This window comes from Lissotriton vulgaris, chromosome 1_1 (genome assembly GCF_964263255.1).
Source record: "Lissotriton vulgaris chromosome 1_1, aLisVul1.2, whole genome shotgun sequence".
Classification (NCBI taxonomy): Eukaryota; Metazoa; Chordata; class Amphibia; order Caudata; family Salamandridae; genus Lissotriton; species Lissotriton vulgaris.
In genome coordinates this window covers 1,730,772,656-1,730,787,405 of record NC_141685.1, presented here as the reverse complement: position 1 = coordinate 1,730,787,405, position 14,750 = coordinate 1,730,772,656, and the positions used below count along the sequence as shown (strand labels likewise).

Genomic DNA, 14,750 nt, shown 5'->3' with positions numbered 1-14,750 from the left:
TTTAAGCATAGGATTACACAGTGCCTCCACGCCCAGCTAGAAAGGGTAAAAGTGTTTTGCCATTTTTACAGTAAAGCCTTCACGCATAGGACTAGCTAGTGCCATCCAAACTGAGCTGTAAAATGACAAAAGCCTTTCACTACTCCAGGCACAGTATTCTAGCTTTGGACTGGTAAAATGGCATCCAAGCCAACCTGAAATGAATAAAAGCAACCCTGACCTGAGGTCTCTGCTTCATTTCTGCCAACATTTATGTGGCACTCTAAGCCTGAAAGGGTATGGTTTTGAGCAGGAGCGTCCGAAACGCGTCATCGTTTGTGAGGTATGAGCATGAAATAAAACGTCTTGCCAAAGAATCCACTCGCACCGCACTTTGCAGGCAGTTTATGGCACGCTCTTCGATTTTATTTAAGCGGCAATATTTTCCTACCAACTACAAACCCTACGCGTTTCAGTCTGACTTCAGACCTTGCTCACGGGAGGCACTGTCCAACACTGCGAGCTCCTAACCATAACGTGGGCTTCACATGCATTTTTGCGACATGCGGGTGGGACAATTGTGTACCGCACTTGAACGCATTGAGGATTCACGCACCATGCGTTCATTGCAATTTTTGAACAATTTTCAAACAGTCGTACAAGGGCCCAGGACATCATTTCCCCACTTAGGGGTGTATCACCATATAACTAGAGTGTTGTGTATCAGATTCATACGCATCTACAACATTGTGCAGCATGAGTTGGACTATAGACTACCAGCAATACAGAGTTTGTTTACTTACAGGTATTGTCCTATGCACTGTTCATTTGTAACTTTAATGCACCAATTGTACGAAACATGTCTTTCTCACATGCTCATGCCACTATACGATGTACTCTTTGGCAACACTCCAGTATGGCCGCAATGTTTACGTGAATGTTGACTCTGGACAGAGCCGTATTCTATTTTCACCATGTTGTTTTTTACTTAAGCCAGTCACAGGTGGTGCACTTTTACACGTGACCAAGACTGCAGAAGCAGTTGAAACGCGTTGTGTGAATTAAACACGTTGCAACTTATAGGAGGCTGAGACTTGTTTTTCCTGAGAGCGCTATATATATTCATTCCAAATCCCTTGGGGCCTCAATATCCCTTGTGCCATAGGTGCACATCCAGGGGAGGCTTCCCTGCATCACAACGATACCACATCATACTCCATGGTATATGCTGTTTGGAAACCACATATGACAATACATTAAACCTACGTTTATTTGCAACCAGTTGAGAGTGCATGTCATTCTTTTGACTCAGCTGAGCCAAAGTTGCAATACTGATGTATGTGTGTATATGTATGTGTATATATATATATATATATATATATGTGTATATATATATATATATATATATATATATATATATATATATATATATCAAAGGAATCCCGACCGCTTCTCGCTGCAGTCCTGAATGGGCACAGACCTCTTCTCCACAATCGATTCAATATTAAATCATTGACGCCATAACACCGGTGAAAGTGTCAGCAGTGCAAAAGTTTATTTTAAAAGTGTCAGAGCAAGTGCCCTCCCTGACGCGTTTCGCTCCGCAGACGGAGCTTGGTCACATGACGCGTCCGGAGTAGGCAGAGCATTTTATGGAAGATAAAAGCCCATGCGCCTAAAGAAACAGGACGCACGGGTGGAAAGTGATATAAATCAAGCATTGAATCAAAAGTTACGAACAGATCCAATGGCGAGATAAGAACAGAAAGACAATTAAAGCATTGTGCTCACGAATATATGGGTGAAACAAACATGTACAATCATAATGACCTAGTTAAATCTATTCATATTGAAAAATATTTGTAGAAGCATTGAAACAAAAATAGCAATAAAGTGTTGAAATACTCAATCTCTACTGCATATACTATTGCACATATTAATGATGTGAACAAATCAATTGCAAGATACGATTATAATTCAATGCAACACTCCCCTTCAATTTTAAGTCTTACTTGATCATCTCTGATATATCTATTTCTCAATGCTTGATTATATAAAGTGCAAGTGCCAAAAAACGTGAAAGAAAAATCATATTTTCAATAAATGATATGTTAAAATTCAGACGGTTGAAAACCTTCTAGATATATATGTATATATAAACAATCAGTATAAAACACTTAAATACGTCTCAGAACAAAATATTCTGTGTGTAAGTTCTAAGCGTAAGAAACCACTATTTAAAACATGTATTAATTTGAAATAGAGCTCTAAAATCATAATCCACCATTCGTACTCCCTCTAACTTGTAATTAAAGTAATGTTTTTATGCAACACAGTCACTATTTGTGTTTTCAATTCAAGGTCAGCCTCCTCTAATATATTCCTTTAACACTGTTAAAAACTTTCAGCACTATGGATATATTTTTCTCCTCATCTCATTGGTACACATTATTAAACTTTGCAACATGCACAGTGCCCACAAATACAGTCATTCACGTTAATACTCTAACGACACACTCAATGGACCTCCACTTGTTTGTGTGAGCTCTGATCCTTTTAACTTAGGATAGGACTCTGTTAAGTGCCCAGTATACGCTGTCCTTTAATGAACCCAAAAACAAATGAGTAAAGTTTCACCGATACATCACCCCAAGTGTTAACATAGTTGGGCAGTTCAAACGAAACCTACTGAACTTGTAAATTCCAGTGCATTGTACAGTATAGCACGGCTTTAAATGGAAACATAGAAATGCAAGGTACTCCGTGTTGAGAGTACCTGTTTGCTACAGAAAGGGCCAGTACCCTCCCATTAAATGCATGACACCAGTGCTGAGAAGTAATGATACTCCCCTTTCAAATTTAAGAAGTTAGGGTACCTACTTCCTGAGAGTGCTGACCCATTTAAAGCGCTGTAGTATATGTTAGTGGGTTAATAGAGATGACTGTGACTTCAATAGTTAGCGGTAACCTTTGTGAAGTGGTGATTAATTAAAAGACCCAACCTGACCTAAAAATGTGTGTAGGAAATTAATATTGATGGCTGGAGGCCGGCAGTGGCGGCTGCTATTATTGCTTAGTAGTGAGGCTGGTGGGGGGAAATACAACCAAAAACGAAAGTCATAACTAAAAATAATTAAAATATCACTTACCTGCCGCTGCTTTCTTTCTCTCCTCCGATCCTGGACTCTGACAGCGCAGACTCCAGCATGAGAGAAGCGCTGGGATTGGTCTGAGTGGCCTTGTTTGCTGCTATGTTTTGCCTGGGTTTTTTCCAACCTGGCTGTGCAACTCAGCCGGGTTGAAGAAATGTTAGTGCACATGTGTGTTTGGCCGGCCAAACACACATGCGTACTTAAAAGTACTCAACACGCCTCTCCCTGCCATGCCCCTCCAACGGGATTGCCTGGTACTGCGCCACCCGCTGAAGACTCGTGTCAACTGTTAGGCAAAAATAAAATGCTTTAGTTATTTTATGTTTCCTCTTTTAGCAAGAGGGTGACGCTCCTCCGCTGTTACAGATAAGCCACCTCTGGAGGCCGGGGGAATTGGGGTTTAGGGTAGGCAACAAATAACCGGGCCTATGATGCTCAATCCAAAGAAAGGTTGGCAGAAGGTAGACGTGCCATTCCAGAGTGCTCTGGGGTTTGAGGTTGGTAGGTTAGAGGTAAGTCCAACTCAAAGGTTAGTGAATACAGATCAATTCGGTTTAGTGCCTAGCTAAAACGAATTCAGGCGATTCATTGGAACAAAGCACACTCTCTGGACCAAGAAAAACATAAAGCATTATTTTAGTAGGCAGTTCCATGACGTCTGTATTTGGTATTGAACTACAGTTCTCTGTATACAAGTTGCTTATTGTAATGTTTCTCAAGGTCTACTGTGTGCATTAACAATGAGGTGACTGAGTGGACAAATTCAGCATGATGGCTTCATCCATAATGGGCATCCCACACAAGTTCCATTAAATGAAGTAGATGATGGTCTGTGGTTACGGATTGCTTGCAGTTAGAATATCTGGCAATCCATGTGAATGGAATATGTGGTCCTCTATAAAGAGCAAGCGCCAATGAGCCAAAAAAGAGGCATTGGTTTTCCCACTGTAGGTCTGACATCAAGTGTATTGCTGGATTTTACTGGTTAGATATCTTTGTAGCTGTCTTTCTTTTTTATATTGACCTTTTTCTGTGCCATTATCAATACATATAGGAAATCGGATTCTGTTTAGAATTAGAATGTTAGATATTAGGACGTCAGCAAGTTTGGGCTAAGAACGTAGTATTCTCTGCCTTTTAAACAGGGCAAGTTGAAGTACCAATGTTGTATCTAGTAAATTATGACATATTTTAGTGCACAAGAGAACGGTGGGCTAGAGGACTGTTATTGAACATTTTAAAAGGGTTATAATATCGCAGGTTACAATAAAAATTAGCGGTAACGTTGGACATCTTAGGAATAACATTTTGAATATATCGCTTAATAAATACTCCAGTGATGACTCCATGAACATTTTGTGAAACTTTATGATTTTTGTATTTTCTGTCTTTTTCTAACAGCAAAAGAGGATGAATTTCCAAAGAAACCGTTGGGGGTAATCCCACCAGAACCTCTTCCTGTTATACATAATCATATGATAAATGGACAAAAGAACATTTCTAGGGTACCGACTCAGGTCAAGGTAGACAAGTTACCATCCTACGAGAAAGGACAAGAAACTTCTCCCAAAAAAGATCAGCGGAGAAGGAGGAGTTCTTTGGAAAAGTCTTCAAACCCGCAAAAGCGTGGACACAGTGATCAGCGACCTGGGCAAATTAAAGGAGAAACAGAATATAGGAAAAATCTTCAGTCAACTGGGCAAGACAACACTAAACCTTACAATTATGCTGTGGCAAACCAAAATGCAAATGCTACTTCAAACACAAAAGAATTTGTGCCGAAGTGGAATAAACTGTCTGATAACACTACTACAAAATATTTTGTAGAAGGTAAAGGTAGACCTGTTAACCATGTAATAGGAGCCCCTTTGCCCAATACTGAGGAACCTCAAACAATTGTGAAGCAAAAGAATAAAGTTTTAAATGCTGATGAAGGTAAGCGAGGGTCCAATGCATCGCAATATGACAATGTTCCTGGAGTTGATCCTGAGACTCATGTTGAAGAAATAAGAGATCGAACAGATTCATTAAGTCCAAGAAATGTTACTCACTTGAGTAGCTCTTCATTGAAACGTGATGCAAAAAAATTAAATCCTGCTAAGGTAACAAGTAATGCAGGTGTAATGATGCCACCCAGATCCCCTAAGCATGCATCTCCATCTAATGGTATTGACCAAGGAGCTTCTTTGAAAGAGCCACCACCATCCTACAGTAGCCCACCTGTTTACCACAGCACCTCCCCGAGGTATTCCAATGATAGAGTAAGCCCCCCTTTCTTGCCTCCCAGCTATGCTCATGGAAATCAGGCTAACCCATCTAATAAACATGGTATGAGCTTCAATTTTCCACCAGATACACCTTACATAAACTCTTACACTGCAAGCCATCAGAATCCTGTGATATCACCTTCTAAGCGAATAGAAGTGCAACCCGCTGCACCTGACGCAATACTAAATACTGGGAAATACAGGCAACCTCCAGGTAACAAATACATTATTCCGCCTGTGGATTATTTACCCGATGATAGACAAAGGACTGATTCTGTGTACATGTACCGAACAGAGTCGTTTGGACAGTCTTGGAAACAAGATATTAATCAAAGTCGTTCTGGGCACGTACAGATGTCACCAACTTTTCAGCAGGCACCAGTACAAGACTACAGTGTTACATTTGATTCCTTTGGGAATCCGGTAAATTACAGGACTTCACCCTATTTGGATCAAACGCCTATTCATCGGTACCAACATACAAGTCCATCAGTTGGTACACAACATTACAGGAAACTTGGTGATGGGCATCAATCAGTGATGTTGTGAAGTTGATATTATTGCACACTACATTCACCTAAAGGAGAATTGCTCACTACATTGCACTGCTATGTTTTATTGCAACAGCAGTACATTATACAAAGTGAATACATCATCATATTTATGAATGAATGTAAGTGAAATTTAGACAAATTTCATGAAACCTGTTTGAAGCTCAACATGAAGCTTATTTTTATACATTTGGGGCCACATGTACAAAAGGTTTTAATGGTCACAAGCGGAGAACTAGGCGAGTAGCAACGGCTAAATACCCTTTTGACATATACTAGCCCTATTTAGCGAGTCAGTAACCTATTACTGACTGGAAAAATAGGGTTTGCGAGTCGGTATTATGCAGGGGTACGGAAAAAAAAGTTGCTTTATTTAAAAGGAAACACGGACATGGTGGTCCGCTATCCCCAGTAGTCTACTATCCCTGTGTTTTTAGTGATTCCCAGTGGGTCGCAAATTGTGACCAACCTCATGAATATTGAAGAGGTAGGTCAAATGTGACTCCATTAGGAATCGCTAAATGTGTCTGAGACACACTAGTACAAGCCTTTTGCTACTTACTAATTGCAAGTGGCAAAAAGTCGCAATTAGGAACTCGCAAAATGAAGCGGTTGTACATGTGGCCCTTTGAGCTGAATTTAAAATTAAGCTGCTTAAGCAAGACAACATAGCAAGTAAAAGGGATACTAAGCATCCATTCTTAAGCATAAAGAGTGTATCTAAATTAGATGTGCAGTTGATCTTGTTGAACATAACATATTTTTGGACTTTAGGCTCTAAAATAAAGACACTGTATTTATTTATTTAAAATGTGATTACCTATTACTGTGTTTACATGTAATTTTACTGAACTTATTGTTATCTCATCAAAAAAGTTTTCTGTTTTTCTTTGCATAGCTTTTATTTTTTTATGGAGATCTAAAGACTGAACTTTCAGGTAATTGGGTAGTAAATTCCGCGACTAATAGTAATTCTAATGGTTATTTGGTTAGCTGTTTTCAAGCACGGTTTCTTTACTAACTGTAAAGATGGGGGTTCTCGAAATGAGTCAACCGTCTGCAGATCTTTTATTCTATTACAGAAGTCTACTGACTTAACATTTAGGTAATTAGTTAGTTAGTACATTCCATATTGAATAATCATTCCAGTCCATTCTTTGTTTGACAATTCCTTAATCAAGAGGGTGCTCAAAAGGGGAAGCAACCTTCTGTAAATATTCCTAAGAGATGCCGGAGGTAAAATGAGGAGGGTTCCTGTTTGAAGGAAGCAGATGCTAAATATGGTGACCAGTTCCTGTATCAACCTATACTTTGTTGTTTAGGTTTTCGGTTACATGCGACAAGATCATTAGATTTGTCAGCAAATTAAATACTCATGCAGTTAATAGTACGTTTATTGACTGCAAGGATGGCTTACAGGCAAAATATGCTTGAATCATGAAAGGTAGATCATCCTTTTCCACATTCCATGAAGTTCTGGTTCACTATGATTTTTTTGTTTGCAAATTGTTTTTTAAAATAACAATTAGGGGCAACCATTTTTCTTTAAAATCCTTAAACTTCAACCTAACAGGATAATGTGCAGCCCGCTACTTCAAGTACATATGAGAAGCCAGTTAAAGAATTATACATTTTCAGCCCAACTGGATAAGGTCATATTTCTATACAAAAAGAGTAGTTTCCTCTCCTAGGTACTTTTGAGGTATGTCATTTTAAATATGTTACTCATTCTTTCTCATATTTAAAACCTTTTGGGGTATAATAGTGTAGCTACAACATACACTTCAAAGTGATGTATTTATAGTTGATATAACTATTTTGCTTTAGTGAAATGCTGTGGAATATTTTTAATATTTATTATTCTGGGGAAACAAAAGCAATGAATATACGCTTGCCTCACAATTTATTATGATGGAGTAGAGAGAATCTGTAAGTAACTAAACATCTCACATAGTAAACTAAGTTGGTCTCTAAATACAGAAAATTCAGAACAGTAAAAGAAGTGATTGCCATGGACTAGAAATTGGCCGGTGTCAGCATGTAGCAATTTATGTTGTTCTATTCTGTCTATTGAGATACCAGACTACTCTGTGGGATTAGCAAGTGGGGTTTAATTCTGTAATATTATTAAAAGGAAATTGATTAATTGAGCGGAGTTAGAAGGGAAGCAAACACTTGGGTTGGAAGAGCAGGAATGTTTATATTGGATGGTAAGATTCTGCATAGCGAATAGATACATTTATTGAGTGGTACAGAGGGCAGGTGTCCATAGGTCCCTTCTTGGGATGGGGGCTATGGATATGTTCTTGGCAATCCTGAGATGAGAATCTGAGAGGATTGGAATTACGAAGACATTGAGGGGCAATTTCAGACTCTGGGGATACATGAACACAAACTAAGAAGGTCCCCCGTAGCCTTCACAGTATCTTATTTATTTTGGCAGGCCATGGAATAGAATTACATCCGTATTTGGCATGAAACCACTAGTTATAGTAGTACCCCATATTTTTATGGCTTAAGTTGACGGCAATGCCCTGCGAATAGATCTATCTTTTACATTTATCACTCTTTATACTTTGCGTCCAGCTGAATTATTTACAGCCCAAATGGTGTCATCCACCAAGATATGATCAATTAACTTTTTTCTTTTTTCCTAGCATGGTTAAGTTGAGGTTGAATTAGAAAATAGTGTCAAATTGAATATAGATAAAGTGCTGTGCGGATGACTACATTATGTGCATTGAAGTTTTATCAAGGGACATAACGTTTTACCTGAATGGCTGAAGACTTGTGGGCTATAATGTCATTTCCATAACTTGGTATCTAGGTATCTTACTAGCAGTATTAAGTAAATTAATGATGTTTTATCACACTATAAATCCTCCTCGTCTACCTTATATTCGAAGGTGTAACTGAGCTCACCTGTTCTCTGTACCTTAATTTAGGCCATGATTGTGCTCACTGAATACCAATTATGAATTAAAGGCTACACTTATCACAAACAGCTGAATTTAATCAATTTATGGTTCATGGCTGTTCATACATTTTGCTTCCCAATCTCATAAATATTTACTATCCTTTTGGAGAATAATGCTATATTATGCACAGGACAAGTACACCTACATTTCTAACATAATAATGCCATGCAGCTTCAAAAGTGATTATCTCCAGCATGATTCTGCCCCCCTTTTTTTAATTCTTAGTTATACTCATAATATGCTTCCAACATTCCAATTGAATATCTCTTGGAACATTCTCTATCACTCTCTACTTAAACATATTTACTTTTGTTGTAGAATACTAAAGACTACCACAGTTTTTAGGCTATAGCTTCAGCTGCTAATACTAATATAGTATGAAAAACGTCAAAGATTTTGAAATATTAAAACCTCCTTAGAGGTGTTGTTAGGTGAGCTTGAAGTGTTCTATCGAATTGACATATCACCTCAAATATGATATAAGTCTACCAGCCCTGCAACTGTCAAGGGCATGAACAGCTTATTATCAGCTAACTTTAGTTTAATCAGAATAATAATAAATATGTTGCTTGTAGAAACAAGAGTAATCAAATCTCAAGCATATTTTGCCATATGGTTTAAGTGAGTTTCTGAGGTTTGATACCAGATCTCTTTGAACATTCTTGGATGTACATACATGCACATGAAGAACTAGTGGTTTCAAAGGGGTAATTTCTCAGTATATTTCAATTGTTCCTGGGAAATATGTCTTATCTTCCATATCTCTATGGCCTAGTACTTCTGAATGAATTAAGTCTTGAAAACTATAATAATGTTTCTTAGGGATGCTAAAGACTAATGGTGAAATTAATTTACATTTAGGGGATTTTCGTAGAAGTGATTCTTAAGCTGTAATCATTTCCTAAGATTGACTTGTAGAGGACCATCAAAACTCAAGGCTACCTTAACCCCTAAATAAGTGCACTTTTACATAGTCTTAGCCCCTCCATTGCTCTTCTCAGGCATGTTTCAATCCATAGTTATTTGAAAAAGATAATCTGAATGTGACTACACACTCTGTTCTGAGCATGGAGTATACATTTCAAGTGAGAGTTCTAAAATCATCTGCATAAAAATCTTCACCACAGTTACTCATTCTGAACAGGATTATAAATCTATTAGGCCCTTTTTCCCGAATCATCTTCTTATGTGAAGACTCAATAGAAGTTGAGCTATCCATAATAACCATAGCAGCTTCCTCCTCACTCCGACCCTTTCACAGTGCCTTTACCTGTTTTGGAACAGCAGACTATGCCAAGTTTAATGTTAATAGTGTCCATAAGAGGTTACCTTCTGATTGAAGTAGACAAGAACTCTTATTCCAAAAGTCTCTTTGGATCATTGACCTACCCCAACAATAAGAGAACAACACTTGTCTTCATACACTTCCAAATGGAAACCATATTATCAAATACACTTACTTTATTTCTAAATGCATTAAATAAAAGGTACTCTTAATCATTTGGAAGCCACTAGCTGTTGTTTCGTATCCATTCTTCTACTAATCTCTGAGGAGAGAGAACATTACCAAGCCTGCCAGTTAAACATTTTTTATAACTAAACCTACTGATTATTGATGTCAGGGATGAGATTGTGAAATCAACAGATGTCTGAAAAGGCTAATTGCGTAGTTGTTTAGAACGGCCCTTCATAATTTACACAGTGAACCCTGAAATCATACTGAGCCATCTACCAATGATTTCATAAACCCTCTCTATCTCACTGATCCTAAACAAATGTAGCTATTTTGCTATTGTTTGATAGATTGCTTAATGTTGTGGTCGAGTAAGTTTTTAAGTGCATTCAAATATGGCAGTTTACAGTGCTGAGGCACAAGGTAATAAGATCACTTGTTCTAAGTCGCACAATGTGGCAAGTGTAAAACCTGAGACTGGACTCTAGGAGTACAAGGCTGTAGGTGCTGAATTGCCCTAACCCTAAACGTTGGAGAAGACTCATGCCACAAATGGTCCAAGAAGCAGGTGAAATGTAGCCATTTATACATTCTTTCAATTGAACCATGCTCATTTTGGAGAGTATCAGGGATGTTTTATTCTCATCCACTTGCATTCTAAATTCTCCCTGTCTTTATCAAATCTCTCATTGTTATGCACCAACTCGAAGATGACACAGAACATTTCCTTAAACTACTACTTAAATAGGTAAGATCTTTTATTGTTTCCAGTGGAAACTAATAAAACCCTTCTCTTACAGTATGTAGCACTCACCCTTTTCATCCATAGTAACTCATGGACCTGTAACTGCTTAAAGCGTCTTCATGATTATGTATATTTTTTTAATGTCTACCTCAATGTTTTAAGAGAAACGTCACCCATATACGAATGACTGGACAGCGTTACCCCATTGAATCATCCTCCTAATACCCACCAACCGCTTGATGGTTATAACCCATTGTTGAGATGTTAAATTCCAGCCGAAATATTACTGCCAATTCATGGGTTAACTACACTTCTGCCTGCTAGCTAACTTATACACCCCTTAATTCTAATTAAAAATTGTGTTGCACAATTTAGATTTCATTTTCACAAACAAATTATTATTAATCCCCCTTCCTTCCATTGTGCATATTAAACCACGATTTTAAAGTTTTTTTTTTCCCCCCCAGAAACCAACTCAACAGAGCATTCCTTTAGTTATGTACAGGATACATCAGCAGATGTAATGCTGCATCAGAACTACTGTACTTCCATAGACTTTAATATGTACTGAAATCAATTCCCTTTTCTTTTAACCTAAATAGACTTTCTTTATGCAGGAGCCTTCTTCTAAATGTCCTTTTGTATCTTACCAAAGAGTAAACCTACACACCTAACCTAGCCACCCCACTGTTTCAATACTTGCCTTGACTAACTTGTGGTCATTACTCTATATTTTTAAAGTGTAAACCTTTTGCACATTCTCCTGGGATGGCAGTGACCATTTGCTTGTTGCTTTGTTTATCGGCTAAAAAAAAAAAAGGCATGGATCCACATTTTCCATATTCACCGTGTAGGTTTTCGAACACTAGAGCATAATCAAATATGTGGGGCATGGTGTTGCAAATTTGGATATGCTGACAGTAAAGCTAATTCAATCTGAATGAAGAGGATGATGCATTGGCACATCACCTTGAGCAGTCATAGTCTGTGTAAGGCAATAACTCCTAGCATGAATGTAAAACATAAACCCAGAAACAACATGGCATGAAGAAGGGTGCCTTCATTTTAAAACTAAGCTGAACAGGTACCTAAAATATTATTTCGCTACTAATAGGGATGATGATTTTGTTGGGGATAAGATCTTATGTAAATCCTTCTTGTATTTAAGAATGCAAGGCAGTTACAGTGCTTAGTTGCAAATTGAAGAAACTGTTGAGATTCACAATTCTGACTAGTTTTGGTCTCTGGTAGTGATGCTCTCTGAGGAGATGACAAGATAATCCTGATCATTTTATATCAGCAAAAACTTGATGAAGCAATTGATAACTTTTAATTATGCTGATCGAGCCCTGGCGTTTGTCACAGAAAATATTTAAATCTGAACTTTCCACAGAGGATCTGACAAACCTCAACATTTAGTACTGAATACTGGCTTATTAGAGCTCCGTAAGGCAAAACCTTACGGAGCTCTAATAAGTCACTATTCAGACCAAAGTCAGTTGGCGTGTTTTCATTTACTGTTTTAAATTGCGATTCATAGGCTTCTGAATTTGTCTGAATTCTACTTTTCCTAAAAACAGTTCTTCCATTAAGCCTAGACCACACCTGCTTAAACATCATTTACATTTGCAGTGTCTGCTGGAATTTATGTGAAAGAGCTTACTAAGTATATATTTTATTAAATAAACTTTACTTTTATTTAGAAGCCGAAAAAGCATTGATGTAACAATGTAAAGTATTTGTCCTAGGAGGTATTTATTTCAGGATATAGCTAAAAAATGAACAATACACATCTGCCCTTATAATTTTCACTAATAGAAGATAAATTGTAAGACATATCTGTCAAGTTGAGAAGGTTTTGAAAGCAACCCATGTGTTGATGATTTTCCATCATAGCCAGGGTGCCCAAATTTCTTTTGATGAGACTCCCTCTTCTTCGAATACAGAATTTATCAGCAGAACCTTAATTATCTATTTCCAATTTTTGTATACAATGATAAAAGACAGGAGCTTAGCCATGATAACAACAGACTTTTCCCACAGACATTTGGACAAATGAATATTTGGCCAGCACAGTTTAGATGCCATCTACTGAAAGGCTCCTGTGATGAAAGCATTGCTTCGTTAAGCTTTATGAAGAGCAATACTTGAGGGATCTTTGTCTGCGCTCTATAGTTCCAGAGAGTCCTCACTTTGGTCTTATTTTTGGCACAGCTTACCACCTGGAGAAAACAGACTGATGACCCCCACAGAATACAAGTATTTTCCACACTTTCTATTCTACTATTCAATTTATTTGACAGGTATGCCCCCAGTCATGAATAGGTATCACCATGTGGTTCACTGTAAATGTTAAAAAAGTTTAATTATAAACTATACGTAAATGTTTTTACTATCATGATTGTTAAGAGTGTACAGTGAACCAGGAACAATGTACAGATTTTCGGTTCTGTCAGCAAAATAGCAATTGGTCATTGGTGTGCTCCACTTGCACTCCTAAAAAGGCATTTTATCATTGCTATTCTTGTTATTTGGTTCCTTAATTTGTTGGTGGCCTGTTGTGGATCTGTTTAAAAGCATTGCTGGTGATGGGTGTTTTAGATCCTATTTATGTTAAAGTTCTCTTGTAGGTTACTTTTACAGCGTGGATGCACCAACATTTCTTTGTAGTAATATAACCCAGGCCATACGTGTAGGAAATAAATTTGAGAGCAAAAATGTTTGCAATAGCTTTCTCATGGGGATGAGTGATCAGGTTCAGATCAAAAGGGTAAAGGTAGTGTGTACCACTTCCTGGCAGCGGCTACTGAAAAAAACGATCACCAATAGTAACTGTTCATGTTCTTGGGACAAAGGGAAGGAAAACATGATTACTTTAGATTCCAGGAAACCATAATTTGATCAGGAAATTATCAATAGCTCTGTTGACTATAACCTGAGCCTTGAAAACAATACTTTTTTTTAGAAACACTTTGTATTGGGTTTTTCATTTTATGTAGCAAGACTACAATAATTTTTACAATGACACCTGCAGAGTCTAGTCATGATGCCCTATTATCTTCCCACCATGCAATAGGATTGGGACTTCACTTAATCTTTCCCCCGTCCTTAACTACTCTGGAACCCGGCAACATGCATGTTTGTATTAGAGAGTGACTGCACACTTTCTCATATGCCCTACAGGCCTCCCATTTTTTGTAGTAGCGCCTCTACTCGTATACCTGAAAAAATGTTTTGATAAACCGAAAGCTAATTGTTTCAAGAAAGGAGAAATAAGGCATCAAGATACCTTACAAATTAAGTGTGCAGCCCTGCTGTTAATTAGCTGAAGTTGATTGATGGATTTTGTAGGAAGAAATACAATAGTTGAGTTACTGAGACAGGATTGCTCAAATGCATTAATGACAGGTATATGAAATTTGTTGCCGGTAAACAGAAGTATAATTTCAATAGTTTTTAACTGTAAATAGGTACTTATAAATGTAGATGCATGAGGTCAAAAAGAAAGACTATTATCAAGATGAGTGCCCAGACTTCAACCAACAATGAAAGAGGTGCAGGGAAAGAGACCCATTGCTGAGGGTCAGAACAGAGATTCCTGATGATTGCACTCAGTACAGGGGTC

General features: G+C 37.7%; 1 protein-coding gene across 1 annotated transcript in view; it reads left to right on the top strand.

Annotated features, from left to right (window-relative positions):
- The window catches only part of USP6NL (USP6 N-terminal like), a 927,917-nt gene extending 914,074 nt beyond the window's left edge, over window positions 1-13,843 (top strand). Inside the window, exon 14 of the mRNA XM_086918996.1 lies at window positions 4,533-13,843. Within this exon, the coding sequence (XP_086775122.1) occupies window positions 4,533-5,947 (1,415 nt within the window). The 3' untranslated portion in view covers window positions 5,948-13,843. The remainder of the gene's footprint in view (window positions 1-4,532) is intronic.
- The last annotated feature ends 907 nt before the right edge of the window (window positions 13,844-14,750 follow it).